The sequence below is a fragment of the Triticum dicoccoides genome, chromosome 5B, assembly GCF_002162155.2.
Source record: "Triticum dicoccoides isolate Atlit2015 ecotype Zavitan chromosome 5B, WEW_v2.0, whole genome shotgun sequence".
Classification (NCBI taxonomy): Eukaryota; Viridiplantae; Streptophyta; class Magnoliopsida; order Poales; family Poaceae; genus Triticum; species Triticum dicoccoides.
The window spans coordinates 324335961-324348776 of record NC_041389.1 but is presented as its reverse complement, the minus strand read 5'-3'; the positions used below and the strand labels follow the sequence as shown (position 1 = coordinate 324348776).

The following is a 12816-nucleotide window of genomic DNA, read 5'->3' as shown; positions in this document are numbered from 1 at the left end:
AAACTGGAAACTGCATTGCTGACCAACAACAGAAAGCGTCTCTACTCTGTACTCTACAATGTAAAGCAACGCTATGGGTAGAGAGCTTCAACTGCTCTGTCCGGCACCATCCTTTATCTTCGGTCAGCCCACTGTCCAGCCCTGCTGTATGTAGACAACAGACCCTTGCTTTTACTCAGCTTTTTTTTTTTTGAAGGGCTTTTACTCAGCTTTGGCTTACACTGTACTCCCTTTGGTCCCACAAATGGCTTGCCCCAGCCTGGGAAACAAATTGAGTTCAGCTTTAACGTGCCCTGTTTCCCGACGTCAAAGTTGGCTCGCCGCAGGGTGGTCCGTTTCCAGTCCAGCGAGCATCTGTAGCTAGTACGTATATGCTTCGCGTACAAAGCATACTACCTAATACCTATTGATCACTGATTAAACTTTTTTGTCTTCTGAATGCTCAAAACTATGTATGCACAAGATAAGCTACACAAATTCGCTCAAGAGCAGTGCTGAAAATAAGCTAGAACGTCGAACTACCTAGATTCAAGACTTGGACCTGTCCCTAGGGAGACGATTAAATCTGGTTGTGCGTCCACGATGCACAACCATGGAGTTCAACAAGTCAGGAGAACAGAATGTTAAGAGTCAAAAGTGCGATAAATATTACTGGCATGCTTAGATAAAACAGTCTTGAGAATATCAGGTCCAAATGATGCTTAGATAACTAAGTCTTGAGAATATCAAGTCCAAATGATGCTTAGATAAAATACAAATATAGGAGCTGGCGACATTGCTTAGATAGTCCAATAAATAAGGTAATGGGAGCTTCTTCCTCTTGCGTTGAGAGTGAAGGTGCACATGGCATTAGTGAGCCCAGAGGTGATAGGATTCCAGCTGACTTCAAACAAAAACTGTGCTGATTCCGCATCTCAGAAGTCAGGAACCTGATTCACATAAATTGCAGATATAAGCCACAAAAATTGCTGGGGATCAAACCATTATCACACCATGAACATATTGGAAGGCCATCAGACAAAAGCTAAACTGATAAGCATAAGGAAATTTTAAGCTTATATATGTAGATGGTGTTACACAAACTGAAATAGGCATGAGTTCTCACTTTTCCAATAAAAGATATTCTGAGAGTTTGCACGATTTCAGCTGAACTGAGAAGTGCTGAGTATTATGAGAAGACTATTGTATCAATTGGGCTGTCTGTTAAGCTGAAAAAACTACCGTGTACCAGTAGATTGCTATTCAGAAAATTAAGCCATGTCTATGTACAAGCAAACTGTGATTACAAACGTTAAGCCCGTGTACAAGTAAAGAAAAGACTGCTTGATACTCCCTCCGTCCGAAAATACTTGTCCTCGAAATGAATGTATCTAGACTTACTTTTAGTTATAGATACATCTATTTTATCAATTTTTAGGACAAGTATTTCCGGACGGAGGGAGTAGCATTTAATGATTTCAAGCAACCAAAACTTCACAATATAAGGTACTTCCATGAAAAAAATACTATTTAAGCGCTAATGAGACGATGAACAAAGGTAAGATTTCTTGACTCTTCTAAGTGACCAAATTTTAGTCATTCAATAAAAGAATGACCAAATTTTAGGAAACACACCGTTATGGTTATTTCCAGCTCTATCCTTTTCCAGGCAGAGTTTAGCTAATGGTTAATGGCTGCGATCACTTGGCAGAACAAGTAGAAATGTTTATTTTATTCGTTCTTGTTAAGGACTGTAACAAATAGCAATATTTGATTCATTCAACAAATCAACCTGCATGCATCACATATGTTTTACAAATTATATCTATCTAACCCACAACTATCATGAGAAATTAAGAATAAATGCAAGCACAAGTATTGTTCAAAAATAGTTAGCAATCATGATGCAACCATAAAACATGCCGAGTTGTATAACTCTCAACGACTGGCAGATTTCATGCACATGAATCCCACTCCTACATACTAATTCGCTATGTATGTTGTAACTGTGCTAGGGCCATTAATGAAGTATTTGTTCGTACAATACCCATAACACACAAGGTCTATTCTTTTGGCACAAGGAAAACACAAATAAAAGGTCTAACTCCAAACAATCAACAAAGCATATAAAATTCATAAAATTCCCATTATGTAAACCCATTTTACCTTCAATTCACTTAACAATTAATGACCCCTCTTTTCAAAATAATAAAGCAACCAACCTGCATTTTAGAATTCTAGAGGTCGACTATAAGCCAACATCTAACAATGACAAGCGGCCTGCCCCAGCCACTGTAAGTAACTAAAAGAGTAAATAGCATAAAACTACCATAATTCATGTTAGCGTTCCGAAAAACTACCACTTTTTGGAAATTTCCCAAAACGTACCACAAAATTGGTTCTTGATTTCAAACTCCATCGAATTGCGAAAGCTTTGGCTACGAAATATGACAGACCAGGATAGCAATGAGCATGTGTACAGTGTAGCTAGATACTATGATCCATACAGAGAAAGAAAGTATACATATGCATTAGACCTTCTACGACCAGAATATATCGAAACCTAGAGGAATCGAGAAAGAGATCGTGGAGAAAGAGATTGTGACTAGAAATTCTAAAACAGACATGTATTTGGAATGATTGCTCTACAAGCGTTGCCACCAGCATATATCGAACAACTCAAGGCAGCCACATAGGAAATGATCTGAGGAAATAAGCACATGATGAAGCAACATCAATGAGTCGCATCTTGAAGAGGGAAGGAGGTTTTACCAATCACCAGAAAGTCGTCAGTATTCTGGAGCGAGGAAGGCAGGCGGCCACGCGAGGAAGTAGGCGTAGATCGGGTGGCCGTACTCCTTGCCATGTTTGGTGTGCAGGCGCTCGATCTTGGCGGTGTCCAGATGTAAGGAGTAGCGCCCATATCCTATGGTTCTGATGAACACCTTCCCGGTACGCCCCGCGTCCATGTCGCTGGGCCAAACACTGAAGATCCTGTGGGCAAGGTCATTGGGTAGGCCTGGCACTGCGTCCCACACCACACGCATGTTGAGCATCTCCCTCTCCAGAAACCACCCATTGTCGCTCCCTCTGGCCTCCCCGCGGACCCAGAGCTGCAGCTGCCTCGAACGACTCCCCACGGCCAGGAGGCAGAGCCGGCCGTCCTCCGGCGTCTCCCCGACGCGGTACGTGCAGAAATGGTCTGACAGTACAGCTGGCGCCAGCAGGTAGGACAAGTGCAGTGTCGCAGGGTCCAGCACGAGCATGCGGTAGGAGTTGCAGATGTGCCAGTAGATCTTTCCGGCGGCGTGCACGCAGCGCGACTCGAATAACCAGGGGTCGAAATCGACCTCTAGCTCCATGGTCCGCGGGTGGGCGCGCCAGCTGCATCGGCCGTCGTCGACGGACGCGACCCAGGCGCGCGGGTGCCCGCCGTCGATGGCGAAGCAGACGACCTCGAAGCAGAGCTTGCTTGGGTGCGCGCGGGAGAGAAGTGCGGAGCCGACGTAGTACCTGGAGCGGCGCCAGCGGTGGTCGTCGGGTACCGTGTCGCGCGGTGGCGGCGGGAGGAGCACGCGGCGGCGGGTGGCCGGGTCGAGGACGAGGAAGCGCGGGATGGTCCCCTTGGGGAGCGACGCGAACGGTTCGAGAAGCAGGAGGCCTTGGTGGCAGTCGTGGAGCACGTAGCGGGAGGCCCCCGGAGCGAAGTCGAGGGAGAGGTTCGGGGAGGAGGCGTCCAAGGGAGCGAAGACGGCGGGGGTGTCAATTTCCTTGGACGGCTTGGGCATGGGCGGCGGCGAACCGGTGGCGGTGGGGTGGAAGAAGTAGCCGAGGAGAGGAGCGGTGCGGGGGAGGCAGCGTGCGGCGACGCGGCGCCAGTGGTGGCAGACGAGGGCGGCACGGAGAAGGTCGGCGAGGGCGAGGCGACGGAGAATGTTGCGGAGGGTGTCCACGGTGAGGGCATCGACCGTCGTCCCCGACTTTGCAGCCCCCGTCTGTGGCTCCTCCACCGGCGGTGGCGTCGGGAGAGATGGTCCGGCCATGGTTTGGCTTTGCAAGGAAGGTGCAGTAGCAGGGACGGAGGGAGGTGTTTTGCTGTACCGACGAAAAGAGCGGAGTACATTTGGATCAGGCTTTGGGAAGGAAAAGCAGCCTACAGCTACAGTACTGTTGACCAGACCACTTACCTCTATATTTTGAACTTGACACAGCACTAACCTTGGGTAAACTCTCTTCGAAATATGAAATTTGAAATGCGCTGCTTAATTCTTGTGATAGCGTATATAGAATTATTCTGATTCAACCTAAAACAAGAATAGTTCTAGTTCACATCCATATCGCTAAGCTTTTTCGTTAGAATTCAATACAGCCTGTGACCAAAATTATTTACTGACACAAGGGTTTTTATCTATTTTACCGTTAGTTGTGTCACACTACTTCATTTTGCCACTATAAGTTTCAACAACTCAAAAATATCATCCTTTCGTTAAATAGGTGCTCAAAAATGCAACTCGCCATCGGCCCAGTGACTGGAGTGAAATGACCCAAATACCCCAGTCAACGGTAATAAAAAACCACAACATCACCGTGTCCATCACAAAAACTTGGCATTGACCAAGTACATTTTGCTCAAAACTAATTTCATCATCATTTCAACGGAGCATGTGGTTAATGATCCTGATTTCATGTTAAACACGAATTTCACTACCTCAATTTGACAATCTTCCTGTCCTATTCACAGTAGAGTAGTAATCGCTTCTGGTTTTATTATAGGAGGACCATGCAGCACATCAACCGTCAAAACCTCGTCGGTGTACGTACGTCAGAATGTTATTACTAAACCGAATATCAGAAAACGCAAAAGAAATAAAGCTTTGCTGCAACTTCGGGATTGGTTTATACTACTGTTCATATTACACCCAAGTACAAACAGTACAGACATGTCCTCGTAGCACCAAAATTTACTACTTTACATGTAAAGCAGCGGAAAGAATGAAAATCCCCCTAGCTCACTTCCATACCATGACTCCGAAGTCCAGAGCATCTATTACCTCAAGAGAGACGAAGCTCGGAACGTTTCTTGCAGCAAAACTTAAAATGATGTGGGGGTGCGAGGCAAAAGAACGGGTACCTGCGTAGACCCTCGTTGTCTAACATAATGGTCAGTTCCTGCTACAAATCAAACCAGTGACGAACGAACACTTAGACCATCTGGGAATCTGCAACCCTTCCCTGCAAATCACCCATGCTTGATGATATATACACTCTTGATCAGGCACCCCCTATGCTGAAAACTCTGGAAAACTTCCTTTACCAACACTTTGAGGTATCCAACAAATGACTGCTCTCTTTGTTCATCCTATGGTGGCTACTCGCAAGAATATACTGCCTGTTGTCAATAGTTAGCCCAGTTCATCTGAGCATGTTGCGGCTGCTGATAACCATTGGCAGGCGGCCCAACCATTTCAACAGCTCCAGCAATTGTCTGTGATGGCTGGAGAAGAGGATGAACTGCAGCTCCAGCAAGAGTCTGTGCTGGGTGGTACATCCCTCCGTAGGCACCATGACCAGCTTGGGCAGGGGCAAATGCCAGGTGCTGCCCCTGTGGAGGTAGGCCATAGAAGGAGCTAGATTGGAGAGCAGATAGGTCCCGTCCGGGTGCAGGAATCCAGACAGTGGAGCCTTCACTCTGTCAAGATGTACCAAGCAGTGAGAAACAAGCGTATTTGCTAAGTAACACTAGGAAGACAAAATGCCTACTGCGTATGTTTAAGAACTTTATCCTGGTTTTACAGTAGTACTAACAAGTATTTGCAAGGAACTTAGTTATTGTGCAACTGCATCACAATTCACAATTCAAGCTAATAAGCCATAAATTTAGGACGTGAAACCACTAAAAGGGCAAACATTAACAGCGGAATGGCACTTAGCAGCCCAATATGCGAATAACCACACATGAAGTTTCCATATACTACAGCTCCAAGCAGGTACTTCAACTAAAATAATCCCAAAACAAATCTTATATCTTCTACTCGTCAATGGCAAGGAAATTCCAAGAATTGAGATATTATAAAGAAAGTAAAGTACAGATTCCACAGACATGCATAAACGTTTACCTGCTGTCCGGCAATATAGATGTTATTTTCTTTGAATTGTGATCCACTGACATCACCGTTCTCTGCCGAAGTTCCACTTGCCACCACATTGTTATTTGTATAGACTGATGGATTAGAACCATATGTTCCATAGGCACCAGGCGTTACAGCATATGTCTGGCTTCCGGTGTTGGCACCAGGTTTGTATGCTGTGGCCGAGTATTTGACTGGGGGTGCAACAGCTGAACTTACAGGTGGATACATGCTTCCAGGTGAAGGAGCTTGAGGAAACGCAGCATTGCCCATGAAATGGTGAAGGGCATGTGGTGGAACATAGAAAGGAGAGATATACTGATTGTATGGGATAAAGCTAGGTTGATAATGGGGTACATGTACACCCACAGGCTGGCGGAACATTGGAAGAGGTTGTTGCGGAATAGAAATAGAGCTTGGAACAGCTCCAGGAGTTGGAGTGGCAAGTGGAGTGGGTCCAGACGAAGACAGCATCACTGAGTTGAGTTCCTGTGGTAGTTAAAAGAGAATAGTCAAAAGGATATACTGAAAAAGGAAACTATAGATGTTTAGAGGAAACATAAAAAAGCTGACAAGGAAATACTGGAAATTATTTACTGGGTTCAGCTGTTAAAAACAAACTGAAGTCTGCAGGTTGAGATTCGTTTTCAAATTTTGTCGCCATAGAGAAACAACATCAATATTTGACCTATCAAACTATTGAGGATGAAAAGCAATCAAGGAAATGGATGAAAAACATGGTGATGCACTGAACACAAAATATATTTAAATCAAATACATAGATTAATTAACATTGATTGGCAAAGGTTTCAACAGGCTCCACAACTGAGATGCAACAGAACAATTGAATAGGGAGTACCTAGAACTCATCTAGATGAGATATAATTTGGTCTCATTCACTTTGAAAACAAGAACAGATACAACCCACGTCAGCACACACGCACCTTATAGCATCACATCCAATGGCTATAGAAGGTGAATGAGACCAAATTATATCTCATCTAGATGAGTTCTAGCAAAACTGATTGAATATGTAGAAAGGTCTAGATGCAAACCTCTGGAGTCTGGCCAGTTTGAGAAGGCAGAACTGGCATGTTCCCAGACTTGATCGCAGCTCCAGGAGCAGTAAATGGTGAGATATGGCCATCGGCATCAGCCATTGGCCGGTAAATTTGTGTATAATAATTCGCTGAAAAATCGTTTGGTTGTTGCACCTGTATGCGCAATTTGGCAGTATTATATCAAAACAGCATTATACTTCAAAATTAGAGCAATTAGACAGGAGACAGGATAGTATGGGGTGGCAGGTTAGAAAGGGTAGTCTACTCTGAAGCACCTCATGTTGGGAAGCACACCATGAAAATAGAAGGTTGGCCAAGGCCAACAACAATCATATCAGCCCTTTGGGACAGAACAATTGGCTTGTAAACAAGTGCACTAAGGTTAAGAATGTAGGCCAGCTAGAAAGCCTACTGTTTGCTAGGGAATAATATTTCTAGTAAAGTAGAGCAATGTAAAGTGATGCAACATGCAACTTCAAACAGAGAAAATTAAAATTAATCTAGTGGGATGAAGGTGACTTTGCAGTCATGCATCACACCACTTTCATATGAATGGAAAATATATGAACACAAGCATAGGTCAAATAAGTGTAGCACGTGCCTGATATTCAGATGTCTTTAGTAATGGAATCTGGTTCCCTTGCGATTGCGGTGGAACTGCAAATGTTGAGTACGCATTTTGGACAGAATCTTGGGGCATGTGTGAAGCTGCTGTGTCCTTCGATTCGTCAAACCCTGCAGTTTTAGGAGTACTGGACAAATTATCCACCTCTTGAGGTGAGATATTATCAGTCATTTCAGCAGTCAGCTGCTGCTGACCAGATTCAGCTGCCGCTTCAACAGTGGAGGATGCACTCTGGTGACTGCAATTCAGTTACCAAACAACTATTAAGGACTGAATTAAGTTACCAAACAACTATTAAGTACATGAAAAGTGAAAGGTACTAAACTTCCTAACAGCACACAGAAACTCATGACAAAAATGTCAGTTCGGACGCAGAAAATAACTTCAATCACAAGAAACACAAATGGTGAAAAAATAATATTGGTTTAGGACCACGATAGCTATTGTTATATGCTGAGATATATGTACTGCAACAAAGCTACAAGAAAATATTGGGGAAAATGGCAAGCCCAACATGCAGAGAATTTGTACTACAAGAAAGCTCCATGACGGCATGACCTCTCAGAAGCAAATTTTTACTGAAAGGCCCCATTTTGTTCAAAGGACTTTTGGGGGGTCGCTACTCCACAGTAATTTCCCCCAGGCATCTGGATTGACAAATTGGGATTCATACACAACAATATCAAGGCATGGGTTGGCAAGAATGAAGCGCAGAACCAACTAAAATGTGGATAAAATATGCTAGCAAAATCCTAACACTACGGAAATGAAGTTAACAATTTAGATATAGAACCATAACAAACATCAATTGACTCAATCTAATGGAAACTCCTCGAAGCATAAGCAAGCAATTTTCTGCCACTGGGTCCATACCTTTACCATCAGGAAGGATTCTATGTACCAAAAATAAGGAGATTGCTGCTAAGAGCAAACATTTACTATCCACACACACTAAAAAAATCCATCATTAAGTATGGAAAGCATGGCATCTGGTTTACTAAGCATAAGCGTCTGGTTTACTAAACCTGACATTGCATAAGATGAAAGACCAGAACTAAAATACACACCTAGAGGCAGGTTCTTCCGCAACTTCCTCCAGATCTTGTGATGATTCATATTCATGCAGTATAGAGCTCTTCTCACTCCCATGGTCATTTGGAAAGCTCGGAGCTTGTTCAAAACTGGTGCCAAAGCTGCCAAAACTGAGTCCATATTTTTCTGACTCTGTGACCTGAAGATGATCCGGAATAATGACATGCTGCTTGTCGAATAACTGCATATCACCGAGTCTTTTATCCAATCCCGAAGAGATATCTTCCTTATTAATGGAAGTTGGTGCAGGAACTGACTGTGGAACAACCTCCACAGTAACAGCCACATCATCACGGGTAACATTTTCAGCTTGGGCGGGTTTGTTCGTTGGTTTTGGCTTCCACTCTTTATTTGGAACAGCTAGATAACAAAGTTTGTATTATGATTAGTAACACAAAGGAAAGATTTTCAATAATATATGACAGTTCCATTCAAATATAGAACAATGACCTACAAACATTGTAAGAACTACAAAAAACTAATAAGCTTTGTTATTTGTCTGAAAGGTAGCTGTCAGACATAAAGTATCTGTAAGTGCATGGTATAAAGCAAACATAGAAGAAATGAGTGTTGGGGTGAAACGAAGAATTGCATTAAGTGTTCAGGATTAATTGTTGAATGTTGTTATTTGCGGAAAGATGCCATCGCTTTCACAGTAGAATGAATTACGCTAATCAACTAAAAAGAATTTAATCATGCATCAATTAGAGAACAACTTGTTAATATCACAATCGCATCCTGGCTCACTCAACAGTTAGCAAGGAACGATGACAGCTTTTCATGTGCATTAGTAAACCATATGAACAAGGCATAAAAACTATGGTTAGTAAAACCGGTCCAGCTACTTTACTGGTCCAAGTAGAAGTTCTTTATTATGACACTAAGTTTATTTCAGTAGGTTTCAGTTTAGATCTAATCAGAGATCCATATAGAAGTCACGCCTTCCTGGACACAAAAGCCCAGTCTAGCAGATTTCCACCTCTCCTTGCATGGAGAGAGGAGAAACAAGGAGCCAGATAATCAAATCCAGACCTCCACATGTGAAACAGGAGGCACAAGAGGAGTGTTTGTTCCTGGGTTTCTTCAACTTCAACCACTTGCTTAGATATGCTTACAAAACTACGATAAGAACTAGCAACTGGGAGCATGCACAGTTGCCAATGGTGTCAAAAATATTTCTTTAAAACCTCCTTTCCTAGCAACAAAATAGTAAATCAAATATAGTGTACCATTACAAACAACAGTGTCTATTGAAGGAAAAAGGTTTAGGAGATAACTATGATACTTCAGATGGCTTCGTATTATTTCCACTGATCCTTATACTGGGTCTTCTTAAGAGAACATGCAAAAGACATTTTCACATCTTTTCATCAACGGAGAAGCACAAATAATTACAGAAGTTTTGAGTCAAGACAACAAGTACTCAAGCCATATACCAACACAACACAGATCCCAGAATGATATTGGCCTGAAAGCCTAATTACATGCCCAATAAATAATCTACTAGAAATTATATGCAGCAACTGCTATTTCCACCATAACAGTGATTCAATAACTGCATGTGCTCTATGGTATGGCATCTGAAGTTAAAACAGTAATAGTGATACTAACCCACGACTTATAGAACTGGTTGCAAAATTTGCAATAGATGCATGCTGTTCTGCAATAAGAAATGCAGAGGAATGCTCATATATTAGAGTTCAAAAGTACCTTTCTGCGAGCCACTTGGCTGCTGTGAGCGACTACTGTAGCTAGAAGATGGCCTGCTACCAGATGGTACCACAGTAGAAGATGAACTAGAAGACTGTGGCGTGTCTAGACACATGAAAATGTGTTAATAGCATAACAACAGATAACCAAACCATGGGGATTACTGGTTCCAACTGGAGAAAGTGTCTGCATATATACATGTACCTTTCGGAAGTGCTGATGCATCATCGGAAACCACCTTATATTCACCTGCGGACCGCTGACTTCTGACAGCATGTTTGTTGGCAACGATCTCACCACCATGACTGTGGGGTTGAAGGGGCGGCGTAAGCAGTGGGTCTGAAACAGAAGTACCCACTCCTAGCGCCTGAATTGATGAGTTGTTTACATGTGAACCTAAATCCAAGACAACCTCTTCTGGGGTACCTTTAACAACCGCCAGTCCTTTTGAATCTGAGGGTGACAAGTGACAAGTAGGCTGAGAATATTTCGCCCCGGGAGCAAGAGGTTGTGATGGACCATTGGATAAGCCACCTGACGAACTGTTAAAAAAGTCAGTTGTGTTTCTAAACAGCTGCAGCAGGACTCAGGTGCACATGCTCCGTTTGTAAAGCTACTTGTAAAATTTCAAAATAGGGAAAATGCACACATGTGCATTGTATGATTGATATTAGTCATTCTTATCTTGTTTCTTGTAGTACAATATAAATGTCCTACGCTTCTCTACAAGTCTACATACAAGGTCATCCAAGAAACCTTAGAGAATGATCAAGATACTAAGTTGCAACATCTAACCACACAGCCTGTACTAATGAATCCTCCGAGAACCAACATGTCATTTCAAAGAAGAAAATGAAAAGAAGCACAGTTCTGCCAAACATACATGTATTTATTGTATTAAATTCAGAATATTGACTGACCACACTAAGAAAAGAACAGAGCACCAATAAGATAACTAAACAATAATACAATATACAGGGCAAAAAAAATACAGAACTTGGTGAACAGTAAATGTTCAATGGTGTTCCTTTCCAACATAAATACCTTAAAATGGAAGTTGATAGCTTCATTTCTGTGCTTGGATTGACAGGTGAAGGGCTAGTACATTTATCCATGCTCGGATTCAGGTCATTTTCCTTTCCAGCAGGCGCATTTCTCCCAGTGCCATCTACAATAACAGGAAATTTGACTATTACGTAAAGGATTGCTTATTATAAATTAGTTTGCACTTCAGGGATACTTCGAAATGGAGACAGGAAGATAGATGGGGTCATCGTGTATGAATATGTAACCCTACTAACTGTAAAATGCATATTGAAATTAAAGGGCAGCCCGGTGCACGTAGCTCCCGCTTGCGCAGGGTCCGGGGAAGGGTCCGACCACTTTGGGTCTATAGTACGCAGCCTTTCCCTACATTTCTGCAAGAGGATGTTTCCAGGACTCAAACCTCTGACCTCATGGTCACAAGGCTGTGCTTACAGCTGCGCCAAGGCTCCCCTTCTAAAATGCATATTCACATTGCACTGACAAAATGGAACGGCAATAACGATCATGTAACATCGATTACATGTCGTCATTCCCACCAATTGTAACTTCATCTAACTACCCATATGTTTCAAGATGAAATATAAAGGCAGACTTCTAAGAAAAATAGTTATCAGACTGGACATAAAGCAAAAACTGAATGCCACATATCTATACTTGCTACAGCACTTCACTCTCCAGAGTAATGCAAGCTTACCACTAGAGTTGCTTAATTGGCGTGAAGAATAGTTCCCACGGCCACCTTTTCCACCTCGCCCCTGTGTCCCAGGTCTCCATCGGGGGTCAACAGATTCTTTGTTGCTCTGTAAGATAAAGAAAAGGATATGTTAACCTTCGCAAAAGAAAAGGGTACTCATATAGTAACTATGTCAATATGTTATATGACATCTTATGCCCATCTTAGTAGCTGTTATAAACCAATACAGTTGACTTGGTCAAAGTTAAACAACTTTGACTTAGGACAAAGCTAGAACTTTGATTAATTTGAAATGGAGGGAGTATCACCGATGAAATGAGCCAAACGCCCCATGTTAGCTTATGCCACAATAATACTTACCCAAAACTATTTTTTATCATCATTATCTTGCAATGACATACCAACTAATGATGAAAGCTTGATTGTGCAAATAGATTAAAGACCAGATAAAGATGTGGGAAAGTATTGCACAGTAACAAT

General features: G+C 42.6%; 2 protein-coding genes across 2 annotated transcripts in view; both read right to left on the bottom strand.

Annotated features, from left to right (window-relative positions):
- Window positions 1-686: 686 nt before the first annotated feature.
- Window positions 687-4143, bottom strand: LOC119308697. The gene is made up of 2 exons (XM_037584830.1): window positions 2752-4143; window positions 687-929 (listed from the first exon to the last, which is right to left on the bottom strand). The coding sequence occupies exon 1, from the start codon at window positions 4020-4022 to the stop codon at window positions 2769-2771; it is 1254 nt and encodes a 417-aa protein (XP_037440727.1). The 5' UTR covers window positions 4023-4143; the 3' UTR covers window positions 687-929; window positions 2752-2768.
- A 682-nt stretch (window positions 4144-4825) lies between these two features.
- LOC119308696 (GBF-interacting protein 1-like) overlaps window positions 4826-12816 on the bottom strand; it is a 10862-nt gene continuing 2871 nt past the window's right edge. Inside the window, exons 3-11 of the mRNA XM_037584829.1 lie at window positions 12337-12442; window positions 11640-11763; window positions 10800-11137; window positions 10596-10700; window positions 8861-9245; window positions 7770-8031; window positions 7163-7321; window positions 6096-6596; window positions 4826-5668 (exon numbers count right to left, since the gene is read on the bottom strand). Of these exons, the coding sequence (XP_037440726.1) occupies window positions 5375-5668; window positions 6096-6596; window positions 7163-7321; window positions 7770-8031; window positions 8861-9245; window positions 10596-10700; window positions 10800-11137; window positions 11640-11763; window positions 12337-12442 (2274 nt within the window). The 3' untranslated portion in view covers window positions 4826-5374. The remainder of the gene's footprint in view (window positions 5669-6095; window positions 6597-7162; window positions 7322-7769; window positions 8032-8860; window positions 9246-10595; window positions 10701-10799; window positions 11138-11639; window positions 11764-12336; window positions 12443-12816) is intronic.